Source organism: Amphiura filiformis, chromosome 19, assembly GCF_039555335.1.
Source record: "Amphiura filiformis chromosome 19, Afil_fr2py, whole genome shotgun sequence".
Taxonomy (NCBI): domain Eukaryota; kingdom Metazoa; phylum Echinodermata; class Ophiuroidea; order Amphilepidida; family Amphiuridae; genus Amphiura; species Amphiura filiformis.
Window position 1 is genome coordinate 2,222,120 of NC_092646.1, and position 17,295 is coordinate 2,239,414.

The window sequence follows — 17,295 nt, forward strand, 5'->3', positions numbered from 1 at the left end:
AGTCAAACTGTTTTCTTGATCGTGTTATGTAGAAAATGTCCTTTAAAACATCGAAAAGGTCATCAAAATCGGCCGTTTTTTTGCTGAGTTTCATCTTTAGCAAATAAGGTAAGATTTTGGTGTCTTTTTCGATGTAAAATCGATGTAAAATATTCTTAAATAATGTACAATGTTCCGGTTGAGTCCGGTACATGAAACCTGTTTAATTTAATAGTTTATATGTGTATAATCGTAACTAGCTAACTCGTTTCAGTGCCAAAGACTGCCAACTCTGAGAAAAAAGTCATCAAAGTTCGGGAAAATTGGGCGAAATGGAAGAAAAAGATGTAGGCCATCAATGACCGATGATCACGTCACCAGAGAAAATCCTATAGAGTGCTTGCACGGAAGGTCATTAGTTCAAATCATCCTTCAGACACGCTCCAGAAGACATGCAAATACATGGAGTACAATACCAATCACCTATTTAACGCGGGGTATTGATCAAAGTAAATCCTCATGAATAACAATGTCAATTAAATGTCGGTAAAGGGAGTGTACAAAGTGAATGCGTTCGTTGTGGTTCCTTCTTATCTCTTTCTTCCATGATTGTAACTAGGCCTAAATGAATTGCTGATATGGTTTATTCAGATTGCTCGCATGGGCTGTTACCTTTGTGAAAGCAGAGCGAAAGTATGCGTGTTCTATATTTCATGACGTGTTGTCTGTTATTTTTATGTTCAAAATGTTCAAACAAAACCTTTGACAGCAAAGACGCATGATTGTATTAAATTCTACAATACTATAGTCTATATGCAATCTACAATATTATTCTGTTTTCTAGTCGGATATACGTATTAGAGAAAATCGGCTACAATTCTACTACTGAATCAAGAGCACTATTTTGAAATTTGAACCAGTAAACTTAATCGTCTGCAAAGTTTTATCAAATTCATTTTGTTTAAAATGATATAATGTGATCTTTCATGACCCAAGCGTGTTTCAGCACTGAGTTTACGGATTATCAATTCAAATATTCAACATACCTACGACTGTATATATTGTGCAAATTATATGCCCCTATATATGAAGAACAAGCAAAATGTACACAATACCTGCTACCGACCATGAACTTGACAAAATGAGCTAACACTACAAAAACCAACACAACCCAATTTGACGCAGTAGGTATGTGGTTGTATTGTGTTATTATCATTAATCACACAATTATTGTCAATGTGATATTCATCTGAAACTACTTTGACAGCTATTAAGACGAGTTTATACTTGTGTCAATGGCGACTGGCGATTGTTTTTTGTCAATTGAAAGCGTCTGTTGTAAACAAACTAACAACAAACGATCAACATCATTAATCAACATGAAATCGCTTTGCTATTGATACCAAAATATAAAGTGGAACTTCCCAGGGATGCCAAATTTGAACTTGCTTAAACAAAAGGAATTGTTGCTATGGTAACGAGGAAGCTAACAACAACCATGAAAAGCAAACTGGTATGACCCATAGGGCATACAGCAATAATCATCATGGTCATGTATTGTGAATTTTATATGATGCATGTAATAAAGCTCTGGGGTTTTATTAGAAGAAAATTCGCCATGCGGATAGTAAATAAATATATTTATGATGAAAAAGGGTGTGTAGGTGTTTTGGAATGCACCTTCCTTTGACCAATCTGTACAAGAGAGGGTGAACAATCAAGGTTTAGGTATTGTTGGTCGCAGCAGCCAAAAATAATCGATTTTCATTATCTAAATCAATATATTATTGAAAAATAACATTTTGATGATTTGTAAAAGTTCATTCTCCAAATCATATACTTTGAAAACTTGCTTGACTTATTGTTGTTAATGAATTATGTACGTTTTATAAAAGTGTTGTTGTTTCAGCCCTCTTTTCAAATTAACTCAAGAACTACGGGCCTACAAAAGTATATCTGTGATATTTGAATTCTTCTACATACTCGCTATGAAATGTTCAATGTAATTTTTGTCAAAGCTCACTACCTTTCGCAGGATTCTGTAAATTACCAAATCGCAACAGTTGAAAATAGTTGCTAACCTTAATGCCTGAAAATGAATGAAGTGAGAAAGTAACAGAATTTACACATTATTGTAACAATAAAATATATGCAATTTAGAAAATGGAATTAGACACACATGTTACTTATTGATTGTATCATATTTTACTTGGTCGTCATGGCAATTTCGTACGCTACTACATAGACTTTGTTCTAATAAAATTGGTGGTCGACAAGCGAAGATATGGCCAATTGTGTACCGTAGTCCTAAAACAGCTTGGGCTACTTTCGTGTCTTTGTGTACCAAAAGTGCTTGAATTGAGTTGAATCATGAACCATCTGGTCAGTGCTCGTAAGATGGGTATTAAATTTTAAACAATGGTGCATTTGAAGCGGTATTTTAATTTAATGATTTTAAAATAATAAATATCGTATTATTTTTTACTAAAAGCGGGAGCACCAGGAGCTTGATTTTCTTACATTCATTTGGAGGTGGCACTAGGATCCACAACATGCTCCTCTATCAGGGGCACAGTTCTTAAAGCCCAATAGGCTACATTTGTACATTCATTGAATGACCTTTGAAAATTTGGGAACAAAAACTCATACTCTGCAACTTGAGGTCAAAATTTGCACTATGATATGTAATTGAGGTTACTGGACTATGCCATTGACATGAGGCTATTGTGATCCATAGTGTGGACTGTTTAACTTTCCTTTCAGACATCATGCATAAGCATCCGGAGGTCATCGTCATTTTCACCTAAGATAGCCACGTCATTACCTCAGGTCAGTAATCATTCCACCAATACTGATGCCATTGTATTACTCAACGATTGCCTTTCTCGTGATGATTTCGGAATAAACATTAAACAGGGTAGTGAGATGATACAACCTTGTCGTACTCCTCTTTTTTTGATTTTACACCATTCAGTGATTTCTCCATCTACTCTCTCTCTCTCTGTGTGTTATATTATAGTGACTGGATAAGTGCCACTATGTATCTGGGAAATCCCATATCAAGCAATGAACACGGCATCATCTGATGGCTAACTGAGTCAAAGGCCTTTTTGTAGTCAATAAAGGCTATATTATAGACTGGTATATTTGTTTCCAGTTTCTTCTGTAATATCATCTATAGGTCGATAATCTGGTCTTGTGTCCCCCTGTTTGTTCTTCTGCAATTTCACAGTTCAGGATGTTCTGTATGCCATGTATGCGGTTCAGCACTATGTTGAGCAAAATTTTACTGGCATGTGCATATAGGGCAATTGTTCTGTCAGAGTTGGTTAATTCCCATTTTTAAGGATTGTGATAACATCAGATGAGACCCAGTCTTCTGGTCAATCTCCTGTATCCTAAATCCGATTACAGATACGCTAGGATCCACAACATGCTCATCTATCAGGCAGGGGCGTAGCCAGCTTTCTTGGTCAGGGGGGGCAAAATAAAAAATTTGGGGCACAGACGAAAAAAATTGCAGTTGCATCATACAATACATAGAGACTGTACGTCTTCGAGCTTCCCGAAAAGGGCCTTATTGGGATGATGTGCGCGCGTAGCGCGAAAAAAAATGGTATTTTACACTATTTTCGCCCATTATCCGGCTAAAAAAGGGCGTTGTTGTTACAATGTGCGCGCGTAGCGCTGAAAATTTTGTATTTTACACTATTTTGGCCCTGAATTTTGCTAGAAAAGGGCTCCTTGCCCTTTTCTTTTCCTTTGCCCTCCTGATTTTCTCTTTCATTTTTTGTCAGAGGGGCACTTTTTCTTTCATTTTTTTGTCAGGGGGGGCACTCTGCCCCCCTGCCCCCCGCTGGCTACGCTACTGCTATCAGGGCACATTTCTTTAATCCCAATACATTTGTACATCCATTGAATGTCCTTTGACAACCTGGGTACAACAACTCATACTCTGCAACTTGAGGTCAAATTTTGCAATATGATTGTTTTATGGAGGTTATTAGACTCTGCCATTGGGATGAGGCCATTGTGGTCCATAGTGATATTCAAACCCATCTGTCGGTCTGCTGTCCTGGATGCCTTCAGGAGCTCTTCCGGGATGCCATCTATTCCAGCGGACTTGTTGTTTCCCAGCTTTGCACTTGTTCTATTTTATCCAGGAAAATGCTTGGCTCGTTGGTATTCAGTAATTCAGTGATTGGTGGTGGATCATGGTTTATGTTTTCATATAACATTTCAGAAAATTCCTTTCATCTGCCTTTGATTTCTGCAGATTGTGTAAGAAGTTTGCCAGCTTTGTCTTTTATTATGAGTCCTTGTGGGTCACTTATTCAATTCAATGTTGTGTCATAATGTGCAGTATTAGATAGTGCATCTTTAAAAAAACAAATTTACCACCATATTGTTTATTGGCGCAGTATACAAGGGGAGTATGGGAGCTTATGTATGGCTTTCAAAATGATTAACCCTAACCAATAACAGTTGTGTGGATTTTAAATGGAATAGCCCATTAGGGAAAATGTTAGCCAAGTGGCACAACTGCGAATCCCAGAATTCTCATGTCTGTGTTTATACAGTGGTCAAATTAAAAATGGCTCATATTTTGATAAACCAATTAATCCTCTGGTTCTCTTGTCAGTTTGTATTTATTAGTGAAAGGATCGAATATTTAGGCTCCACATTAGTCAAAGCAGAACATTTGCTCCAATTTGATGAAAATTGTCAGTGTTTTATCTTGTAATTGCAATCCAAAAAAGAATAGTTTGCACTATCTAGGACATTTTATTATTTAAGAAACACTGGATTACACATCAGAATGTATATTAAGGCTGCCATGTCCACATGTCTATTAGTACTGTATATATAATGGTAATAGCTACGTATACATGTAACATATAATAAGTACTAGGCCTATAAAAGTTGTTTCACAAATTGACATTTTTAAGAAGGAGATTGGCATAAAAAGCGGCGTACCCAGGGGGCAGCTCTTCTGTGAGAGGTCTTGGGAGGGGATGAGGGAGGAAGAGGTGGAAAAGGGGATATGGAGAATGAGAGGACTGGAGGACTGGAGGAAGAGAGAAAGAGGAAGCAATGAAGAGAAATAAATAAATAGAAGTAAATAAATAGAAAGGTAAGGAAAAATGATAGGAATGAGAGGGGACAAAAAGTCTAATAAAGAGCTTTGGGATTAGGACTCGCTAAATATTTTAGGCGGCGAGGTAGGTACCAGGATAAATCACACGGCTTGGTAGATGCGTCTTGGTTCACTCGTCTCGGCTAGTCTCTCAGATTGGTAGTTCTGTTCCTCGGCTCTTCATCGTAGATTTGGCATTGGTATGGGCGCTAATAAAAAGCTCTCCATAGAACTAGAGGTTCGACCAGGGTCTTATTTAGGCTTTCAGACTCAACCAAGCACGAATATTATCACACCAACATCAAGAAAATCAAAACCACAATTTACTTATATTTAAGTTATTTATTACCTTACTACATCTTCTTCATTCCGTATGAAACTTTATATTAAAACTAACAAGTGAACTGGGAGTAGAACAAACTCCATTATCAAAGTAATAATTAGCGAGAATTGTTCTCGCTCTAAACTAAGAAGTTGTTTCAAAATCTTGACGCACACGGAGATTTTATAGAGAGGTGTTATCTGTCTGAGTGACTGCTACAAGCTACAACTCATTCTCAGTTTGCGTCGTCCACAAGACCTCCGTTTACAAAAGACCATTGTGACGTTTTACGATAGTCTAATCGAAATGATACGAGAGAGTGATTTCTCACTCGGGGTGAATGACACCATAATTTTGATTAAATAAATAAATTAAAATAGAAGGCACGGGATATAAAATAATATATCGCCACAACAAAAGTAAGAGGGGATGGATCGAGAAGGGAAGGGAGAAAAGGAGAGGGAGTGATACTTTAGCAAGGAAAGAATAAGTTACAGCGAAAGGAAAAGAAAGGAATGATAAATAAATGTAGGCCTAATAATTATCATTATAGAAACTAAACATCTCCCCCCCCCCACACACACACACACCCCGGCCTAACACTAACAGCACTATAGGAGCCATTCGATGATGTCAATGCCTTTATGCGTTACGTAATTAAAACGCCCAGTCAAATGCATTTCACACCTGTCAAGCGCAAGTCACTCAATTTCGAAAATTGGACGTTGAATGTACACTCGAGCATGAATATTGATTGGCAACATTTTCCAATATGTCAGCGCTCAAATCGGACACAATAGAACAATAGACCCGGCAGTGCGTTGGAATTAACCCTGTTGCATCACTACTTCAACGGCAGATAAACAGAATGCACTACTCACCTGCACCTATGTATGTGAACAATATTAGATTGACTACAATACCGCTCTTTTCAAAGACACTAATCTTACAGGTGCAAGTGATCAGCATGATGTGACAATTCTATAGAATTACGATTCAGGTCTTTGAATTCCTGTTCTTTGATAATATAACTATAATGCATAGGAACGATGTAACGTGTAGTGCGGGGCAATACATGTACATTCAAAGAATTGTAAATGCATTGCTATGGTATGCTATTCATAATTCGCCTTATTGATGTAACAGGATTAATTACCGTAGAGAAGTGTCTACACAATCCTCGTGGCTGTTTGAACTCCCGCCCAACATAATGCAAGCTGTACCAGCTGTACTCACCACCTGTTTATCAACGAAAGAAGCACATCGCTATGGTAATTAATCCTGTTTTACATCACTACGTCTACGGTGGATTGTAGTGCCACTCTTCCCTACATCAAAATAAAACAGCTAGTCCAACGTTCCCAGTGTTGGAGTGGCAATGGCTAAGTGGTCAGATTGGGGAAGGTGGACATCAGCATCAGGTACGGCCTACCAAACACGTAGGCCTACCAGTCACGTAGCTTGATCTGCGTTTCTAAAACCAGGACAGTTGCAGACGACTGTGTGTTGCAGACACAGTTTTAATATCAGAATGGTTTTACGCGAACGCAAGTTCATTGACCAGAGGTATTCAAACAATTGAATCTATTCATATCTTGCATATCATTATTCCAATTGCTCACACGATTTATCCTTCTCTTATTTGTTCCTTTGTTTATTTAATTCTTTGTTATAGCTTGGTTGTTTATTTATACAGCTTGCATTTGTTTACATCATACTTTGTGGAGGCACCATATTTGTTTTGGATTATTTTTACCGCATGTTGTTTAGTCACACCAAACGGATGTAACCTTGTCATGTGCCATAATTATATCATTTTGGCACCGTTCTTGTTTTCATGATTCGTCATGGCTTTGAACTTCAACGAAGTCAACAAACTTATCATAAGGCTATGACGTCACAATATCAATGCTGCAACATTGACCATTATCGTGTAATCGTATGACATGTGACGTCATGAGTTAGTTTTTCGAATAAGGGTACACATTCGATCTAATAGACTGACACAAATCTGTTTGCTCATCTACTTTACATAAAACTTATCAGTGAACTTTAACTCGTGAAAGAAATGGGTAAGTGTAATAGCTGCCATGTGTAGCTGCCATGTATAGATGAGTACAGTATCCTGTGTGTAAATTGCCCAATGTGCACAAGGCAGCTATTTCACTTACCTACTTTTGGCACTGAACAGTCGTTATCAGTGAACTTCAGGTCGTACAAGAATCTGTGCTCCGGCTACTACCACTATTTTGCTGCCAAACTCACAATCATGATGCGAACTATCAAAAAGCTGACATTATTGCTAGGATTTTGTGGATTGGTGATTACATTTCTTTATCATTTCGATTTCCACGGAGGACAAATGCATAGGACTAACCCACGTGGACATTTGAGCGCCAGAACTGTCCTGGATGCGGAGGGAAGCGCGCCAAAAGTGAAGATGACACACAACGCAGATAACACAGAAGGTGTGTATTGATTTCATATCGGTGTAATCCCTGCAATCGGTATTGCTCAACAATGGTAGGCCTAAAATGGTCCAAATGTCGACTGTTGGGAATAGTGTTGCACCATGCGCACGTGAAGAGGCCTACATGTGCATATTGTTATAATGATTTTGTGCTTATTTGTTTACTTTCAAACAGTGACGTAGCGTCATAGGGGCAGGGGAAGGGGGCACGATTTCCAAACCTCGAAAATTGCCAAAACGAAAACGGCTTGTCAGACTCTGCAGACTTGACTCGAGACTCGACTTTTCAAAAATGGAATGACTCGACTCGGATTTTCAAATTTACCCATAGAGATTGTACAGTGACTCGAGTCATTTGACTCGACTCGACTCAAGATATTGCAAGAAATGACTCGACTCGACCATGAAATGACTTGACTCGTTACAACTCTGCAGCTTGTGATCCCTCCATCAGGCGCAGTGCTCCCCCAGCATGGTCGTTGCCTCCCCCCCCCCACACACACACACACATTTCATCCCTATAATAATTCACAGAATCAAGGTGAAAACAACGGCTTTCCACTAATAACAAATCGCCATTTTGACGAACCATCTTTAATATTGAATACTTGCGCCCAGTTAACTTAATGCCTGGGCTGTCACACTTTATCTTTTTCATATTATTTCGCAATTATCCTTCAGCTTTTCAAGATAGGGTGGAACGAAAAAAAGATAGTCTTCATTGGCAGTTGAGGGCACAAATGGATACAGAATTGAAGAGAACTGCTTCAAAGACGAGAAGGATGAGCAATTCAAGTACTTATACAAGGAAGGTCGTAGACGTAGAAAAGAGCACGTCATACTTTGTTCCACTTCCGCCTAAAGTGGAGAGAACAGAAGCTGTCGTCCAAAACGGTATGTATTTTAATGGTTTATTTTCCAACCAAACTAATAATCATGTTTTAAAGGAGCACACAAAATGATTGGTACCCATCATTGATAATGGATGACTCTGACACATCAATATTCAACATAAGATCCAAATAATATCTTGTATAACAAGTCATACACTGTACATTGTGGATATTTCAATAGTATCCAATGTTGCATTTGGAAGAGGGATGCTTTTCAATAATAATAATTAAACTTGATGGGTACACGTAGCTGGTAAAGGGACATGTGAAGTTTCATGGGGCAATACTCAATCCAATATGCATTAATATTTAGGCAGTAAAATTGCACATTTGCGCACCGTCCTGAAAAAGTCATTTTGGTAGCTGGTCAGAGGGATAATTTTACAATATTTGCTCCCTTTTGCCAGGTAAGCCACAATGAGTATCATAAAATCTCTTATTTTTTATATACAGTATTGTATTTCGCCGTTTCTCTTCTTTTCAATTCTTTTTTACAATCGCAAATGTACTGTTTTTCGTCAGTTCTTCTTTCTTCTGTCAAACTTATAACGAGCCATCCTAGCCATATGTTTGTTTTTTTCTTCCAGTACGTCCATGCGTAAGAAAGGACATTGAAGGTAGCAGTTCATTTGTCTGTGTCTGTAATTCAACGTATTGTGACCAGATTGCGACCAGTACTATAGGAATGCTATCTACCACATACAATGTCATCACATCAACAAAAACAGGGGATAGGTTAACTCAAAGACATTATAATTTCAGTGAAAAGGCTAATAAAACAGGTAAGGCACTTGTAACGTAAAATATAAATATTGGTGAATTTATGACTTTTCTCACAACAAAAATGTTCACTTACGTGAGCTTTCGGCTTGCGGTCGCTAAACCTTTTTCAAACTTATGTTATTGATCTTGATGAGTGTCATATGACGAGCTGTTGTTAACAACGTCATGTGACAGGATATTGCGGTAGACAGGTGCCAGGTCGCGTCTCTTGTCCTTGTTTAGGTTGCTAGGGTGCCTGTGGATGTTAATCGCTTTCCTCACTCCTCTGTTATACCAGTTAGAATCTTGATCAAGAACCTTGACATTGTTCTGGTCAAAATACAAGGTTGTTGACCGCGCGAGGTGCACATCCCGCTAAACAAACCCCGGCACACACAAAATTAGGCACGCACACCCGCTATCCCCACCCACCCACATATTCACTGATATGCGGGGCGCCAAGAAGCAACAGCGATACTATGTTTATGGATTGCTTGCTTACTTGCATGTCGACTTGTCTAGTCGGACTCCGCTGATGGCTCTCCACACGATTCTGTTCTGCATGCAGTTCCTAATGTCTTGTCTCTCTATCCCAGTGTCCTCGATTAGTTGTTTAATGTAATCTTTCCGTGGTTGTCCTCTTGATCTTTTACCATGCGTAGGCTGCCACAGGAAAACTCTGGAAGCTGCATCTGTTTCACTTCTGGCACAGTGTCCAGCAAATCTCAGCCTTTTAGTTTTCAGCCTTTCGGAAATTGGGGCGAGATTGCCGTACAGCTCCTTATTGGTGATGTGCGACTACCAGGTAACATTAAGTGAATTTCTCAGTAGTCTTGTGTAACAACCATCAAGCGCCTTCCTAAACTTTGATGTAATTGTCCAGGTTTCTGCACCATACATCAGAACTGATTCGACTGTGGTGGTGAAAAGCTTGGTTTTAAGATTTCTAGGCAGGCTGCTCTTCCATATATCTTGTTCATGCTGTTGCAGGCTCTCCTGGCCTGGGCTTTTCTGATGTTAAAATCCTTTTCACTGCTGCCAATCCAGGCCCCAAAGTATTTGAAATCGTCAACTACTTCAAGCTCACTTCCATCAAGTGTTTTGATTGGGGATGCAGCCATATTGCAAACCATTGCCTTGGTTTTCTTGGCGTTCATGCTGTTAGTGCTGCAGTCTCAACAAGATGGAGTAGCTCTTCGGCATCACTGAGACTGTCGGCCAATAGTGCTATGTCGTCAGCGAAGTTTCCAATAGCCGTCACGAGTTTCTCTGGTACTCCATATGCTCTTAGAATGTCTAGCACTTTCCTTCGATGGATGGTGTCAAATGCCTTTTCAAAATCGATGAAGACCAGTGCTGCTTGCAGATTGTTGTTGTTTATCTCTTCAATAATTCTTCTCAAGGCCAGACCTTCCAGGGCGGAAGCCATTTTGGTTCATTCGTAGTACAGGATCCAGGAAGGGTCGAATTCTGTTGAGTAGTAGTCTGTTGTAGGTCTTTGTCCAGAGGAGGCTTAAAGGCATTCCTACAATGCACTATGATTGGGAAATTTGACCAATATAACCTAATTTTAGAGGCAAAAGTCCCCATTGCCACACACACAAAATGGTCATTTTAAAACTGCAGCCAACGAGCTAATAGTTGAGACTTAGGACTGATATTTGATTTTCTTACAGGAAACATTCATATTGTCCCACTGCATTAATTTTATTCCTAAGTCTCGATGTTTTCAATGTTAAATAATAGGATGAAAACATCAGATATTTGCACACAATCCCAATGCAAAGTATGGTCAACTTGCCACATGTGTACAAAAACCAGACATACCAAGGTCAGAAACCCCATTGGGCCATGGGAATGTCTTTAAACATCCTCTGGTCTTTGTCACTGTGGATGATAAGCAGATGCCTCTGTAATTCCTGCCCTCTCTGAGATCACCGCTTTTTGGAATTGGGATGAGATTGAGAATTGACCACTGCTCAGGTTTCCTGCATGCAGTAATGCCTCATTACAGAAATAGAGTTTATGGATAATATATATAAGTTAATGTGCTATTGTCACACTCTCTTACCTCAGACGATAGTATAACATACAGCCTGAAGAAGAGAACCATCCTTCAAGCTGTCTTGGGTTTTGGAGGGGCTTTCACCGACTCAGCAACTATTAACATCATGAAATTATCTAAACCAGCGCAGGACAAATTAATCAAATCATATTTTGGAACGGATGGTAAGTGACAGCCCATAAAAGCTATGTTATTGATTGTTTAAAAATGGATCACGTGACCAAAAATAGTTCGGGGCTGTGCCCCTCACGAAAATAGTATACAAATATTGAATGTTTATGAGTTCAGTGGTAGGCATATTTTCATTCGGGGAAATACGGACTGTTCCATTCAAGGCTTTGCCGAATTGAATGGACAGTTCATATTTCACCGAATGAAAATATTCTTACCATGGAACGAATACAAACATTCAATTTGTTTTATATAACTCATAAATAAGTTCCCTTGATTCCACTTAATTTTATAAATCATCAGGAAAACAAAATAAATCAAAAGATATCTAAATGCATATATTCTAGAGGCAACACCCGCACCTATAATTGGCGTATCGAGGTGTAAACCTCGCGCGTCTGTCAGCGTTGCTATGGTAGCTCCGCGTCCGAGCAATGGAAAAATGACTATTGCACGGACGTGGAGTGCAATAGTCCTTTTGCAGCTGGCGGCAAAAACATAAAAATAGCAGCAATAATCAATAGTAATTGGCCAAGCAAATGACAAGAAACTTTGTATGAGCTATATGATACTAAAATAAATCTCAGCTCGGGCCCATAGTTTTAACCAGAACCTCTCATGGCAGTAAAAAGCCTGCTGTTATGTTTTCTTCTTGTTTTGATTAACATTTCATTATATTATGCAAAATCCTTTGTGACAAAAATATTTAATAAAATATAAATCTGATTGACAATATAGTTTTTCTCATTATTTAACACAAGAACTCAACTTTAAGTAGTCATCATTTATTCATCACATAGACAAGCAAATCCATCTTGCACATTATTTCCCAGCTATGGCAGAATATGCAAAACTTTCAAGGCACCAAGTTTTACAAAAATATTATATATTAATCGTTCAATAATGTTTTCTCTGTTCTATAGGTATTGAATACTCTTTGGGTCGCATTCCTATGGCGAGTTGTGATTTCTCAACTCGGTCATATTCTTATGATGATTATGCAAATGATTTTGAATTGAAAAACTTCTCCCTTGCTATGGAAGACACTAAATATAAGGTTAGTGCACCCCATCATATCCTACACCAATATTTTCAGTTTATCATGCATCACACGAGGCGATGACACAATGACGCATAAAGTTTACAAAGTTCATTTTTCAAAACCAAGTAGATTTCTTCAGTAACCTGACAGTTTCGAACGCCATGGTCGACGTTCTTTTTCAGAGTGTTGAACTATGTCCCAACATAATATACCTTCCCCATTGAACGTCGCCCTGTAGGGGGCGTGGTACTCGCGGTGATGATCGGGTCATAGATGTGACTTAGAAAATGGGGCCCCTCGTCTCTGTTCTTGAAGTTCTTCCGTATCCAGATGGATAATTCTTCGCGATCTAGCGTCACATTCCTTGCTTAGAATTCTGGACCCTTGCCAATCGATGACATAATCATTGGGCAGAATAGTCGGAGATCGCAGATTTCCTAGGGTGGGGGTATTTTCAATGATGGGGTCACATCTATGACCCCATCATCACCGCGAGTATTGCAGCCCGTACAGGCCGATGTTTGTCGGGGAAGGTTTGTGGACATCGGTTCAACACTCTGAGTCGACCATGGCGTTCGATACTGTCAGGTTAGTGAAGAAATCTACTTGGTTTTGAAAAATGAACTTTGTAACTGATTTTCTGCAAACCTGATGAATCTATTTAAGGGCAATGACGTATAAAGATTGCTTTTTACACACATCGCTTGTTTCTTTCACCTTTTTCCCATACCAGCATTCCCCACTTCATGGTAGGGCCTAAGCATACGGCGCTACACAAAAGTAGTGCCACATCAAAATATACCGTGTCAGGCTGGAATAGAAACGACCACAATCCTTGCTGCGTTCTATACGACCATGTAGTGCATTTGACGTATGAAAGTGACAAGTATCACGAAAAATGACCCTACATGCGCTTGTGCTACCCATATTTAGCTATTGCTATAACTGCATAGGAAGTTGACAAAGCAGCTTCGATATTATACGACACATAGAAATGATCACAATCCTTGCTGCGTTGCATACAACCATGTAGTGCATTTGACGTATGAAAGTGACAAGTATCACACACAGTGACTCTACAGGCGATTGTGCTCCCCCTTTTAAGCTATTGCTGCAACTGCATAGGAAGTTGACAAACCAGCCTCGATATTATACGACACATAGAAACGATAACAAACCTTGCTGCGTTGCATACGACCATGTAGTGTATTTGACGTATGAAAGTGACAAGTATCACACAAAGTGACTCTACATGCGATTGTGCTACCCCTTTTTAGCTATTGCTAAAACTGCATAGGAAGTTGACAAACCAGCCTCGATATTATACGACACATAGAAACGATTCCAATCCTTGCTGCGTTGCATACAACCATGTAGTGCATTTGACGTATGAAAGTGACAAATATCACTGAAAGTGACTCTACAGGCGATTGTGCTCCCCCTTTTTAGCTATTGCTGTAACTGCATAGGAAGTTGACAAACCAGCCTCGATATTATACGACACATAGAAACGATTACAATCCTTGCTGCGTTGCATACAACCATGTAGAGCATTTGACGTATGAAAGTGACAAGTATCACGAAAAATGACTCTACATGCGCTTGTGCTACCCATATTTAGCTATTGCTAAAACTGCATAGGAAGTTGACAAACCAGCCTCGATATTATACGACACATAGAAACGATTACAATCTTTGCTGCGTTCTATACGACCATGTAGTGCATTTGACGTATGAAAGTGACAAGTATCACACAAAGTGACTCTACAGGCGATTGTGCTTCCCCTTTTTAGCTATTGCTAAAACTGCATAGGAAGTTGACACACCAGCCTCGATATTATACGACACATAGAAACGGTTACATCCTTGCAACCATGTAGTGCATTTGACGTATGAAAGTGGCAAGTATCACGTAAAGTTACTCTACATGCGATTGTGCTCCCCTTTTTAGCTCTTGCTAAACCTGCATAGGAAGTTGACACACCAGCTTCGATATTATACGACACAACTTTCAACAAACGAATGTGAATTAGAAGTTTGCACGCATAAGGTGTGAGGTATCTTATATCAGAGCTGCCAATGTTACTGTGTGTAGCATGGATATTATACGGCATAACGTCAATGAACGTATATAAGTTAATAGTTTGGACTCATGTGGGGAGTAGTATCTTATATCAGAGCGTATTTACAGCAACAGTTGAATGAGTACTGCTCTCATGGGTGTGAGACATTGACAGTCACTTCCAAACTGGCAAATGAGCTGGGTGGCTGCTATACCAGACTGTTGAGGGCAATGCATAATGTCCATGAGAAACAGCATTATGGCAAACAAAGAGCTGTATGGTGACTTTCTAAAGTTATCAGACAAGATCAGGGAAAGAAAGACACGGGTTGCTGGTCATTGTTACAGCAGCAAGACAGAGCCTTTTTCTATGAATCCCGAAGCATGGAAACAAGGAAGGGCCGCCCTAAGTCGACATTCCAAAACAAGACACCGGACTTGAGATTGTGGGGGTTAGCGGCTAAACAGCGTCAGCCCGAGACGCGACGAGTGCGAGCTGTGAAGTAGCGAAAGCTGCGACAGCGAGCTGCGGTTAGGGGCGGTGCAATAATAATGTTTGTCCCCGGGTGGTCAATTATAGGTGAGCAAAGATTTTTTGGCAGGGCAAAAGTAGGGGGCAAGCATTTTTCAGCAGGTTGAAAGGGAGGAGGGGACAAGCAATTTTTGGCAGGTCGAAAGGGAGGGACAAGCGATTTTTGGCACAGATGTTTTGGGCACCATTTCTATATTACGCCCTAAAAAGGTGTAGGAAGACATTAACATGACCAAATATGCAAAAATTTTCTGCATTATATTATGATGAAATTTAAGGTTTTACATTTGGGTCCCTCGAAAGTATCTTGCAGGGGCAATGGTTTTTGTGCACCTCAAAACGGGAAAAAGATTTTTGGGATGGCCAAAGGAGAGGAACGCGATTTGTAGCAGACCATTTTGAGCATTGACCACCCCGAGGTACACATGATTATTGCACAACCCAGTCCGGTTTATTCCCACTTTATCCAATCCCATTTGGTCCATTCCCACTTTGTCCATTCCCTTTTGGTCCAGTTCCCACTTAGTCTAAACTCATTTGGTCCAATCCCACTTCGCCCAATCCCAATAGGGCCATGACCCACTAGGGCCATGTTCCATTAGGGCCATGTTCCACTAAGGTCATGTCCCACTAGGGCCATGTCCCACTAGGTCCATAGTCCATGTCCCACTAGGGCCATGTCCCACTAGGTCTATGTCCCTTACCATAATGGTTTCCAAGAGTGTGTGATTCTAAGTTTACAATTACTATTTTCAATTCTGACCGATCATAGCATCATACGACATTCCATAAGAGGCGATAATACATTTTTGACGCATAAAGATTGCTTTTTATACACATCGTTGGTTTTCTTCAACTTCTTCCCATATCAGCATTCCCCACTTGCTAGTAGGTAAGCATACGACGCGGCATAACGTAGCGCCGTACTCTTGACATAGATATTACGCAAAAGTAGTGCCGCCTCAAATGTGCCGTGTCAGGCTAGAATAGAAACTATCACAATACTTGCTGCGTTACATACGACCAGATACAATCAAAGTGGCGCATCTGACGTATGAAAGGGGCAAGTATCACGCAAAGTTACTCTACATGCGATTGTGCTCCACCTTTTTAGCTCTTGCTAAAACTGCATAGGAAGTTGACACACCAGCTTCGATATTATACGACACAACGTTCAATAAACGTATGTGAGTCAACGGTTTTTACGCATATGGAGAGACGTATCTTATATCAGAGCTGCCAATGTGACTGTGTGTAGTCTGGATATTATACGGCATAACGTTAATTAACGTATGTAAGTCAACAGTTTGCACGCATGTGGGAGTAGTATCTTATATCAGAGCTGCCAATGGGATGGATATTGCCAGGTGAACTGCTATCCTAACCTATGACACATAGGCTATCCTAACCCATCCCACCAAACCGTTTACCCTAAATTATACAACCCCACCATCCGAGCCCAACTAACCGTTACCCCGGGCCCTTACCCTCTCGGGCTTACCATAACCCTTGTCCTGACTGGAGAAAATGGATCGAACTTGTTTTCGGTGTTATTATGCATGAATAAGCTCGAATATATTAGCCTACTAGTCTCATTTTATCCAAATTTCTTTTGTTATTACTAATCAAATAAAGGAGAAATCATTCAAACAATTTTGAAAATACCCAAAAAAAACTCTTTCCCGAGTGCAAGAACTTTTTTTCTTGCATGTTAGAAATTTGATATATCGGTCATTTTATGCAAAATGAATGCTTTCACATATTTTAAACACTCAAGAAAAAAGCTCTTGCATGCAAGAATAAAATCAAACGTGCAAAAAAAAATTCGTGCTCTCAAGAAAAACATTCAAACATGCAAGA

At 39.6% G+C, this 17,295-nt stretch overlaps 1 protein-coding gene across 1 annotated transcript in view; it reads left to right on the forward strand.

Annotated features, from left to right (window-relative positions):
• The first annotated feature begins 7,130 nt into the window (after positions 1 to 7,130).
• LOC140140824 (lysosomal acid glucosylceramidase-like) overlaps positions 7,131 to 17,295 on the forward strand; it is a 35,203-nt gene continuing 25,038 nt past the window's right edge. The window contains exons 1-5 of the mRNA XM_072162579.1: positions 7,131 to 7,906; positions 8,590 to 8,802; positions 9,389 to 9,583; positions 11,640 to 11,792; positions 12,723 to 12,856. Coding sequence (XP_072018680.1) covers positions 7,582 to 7,906; positions 8,590 to 8,802; positions 9,389 to 9,583; positions 11,640 to 11,792; positions 12,723 to 12,856 — 1,020 coding nt within the window. The 5' untranslated portion in view covers positions 7,131 to 7,581. The remainder of the gene's footprint in view (positions 7,907 to 8,589; positions 8,803 to 9,388; positions 9,584 to 11,639; positions 11,793 to 12,722; positions 12,857 to 17,295) is intronic.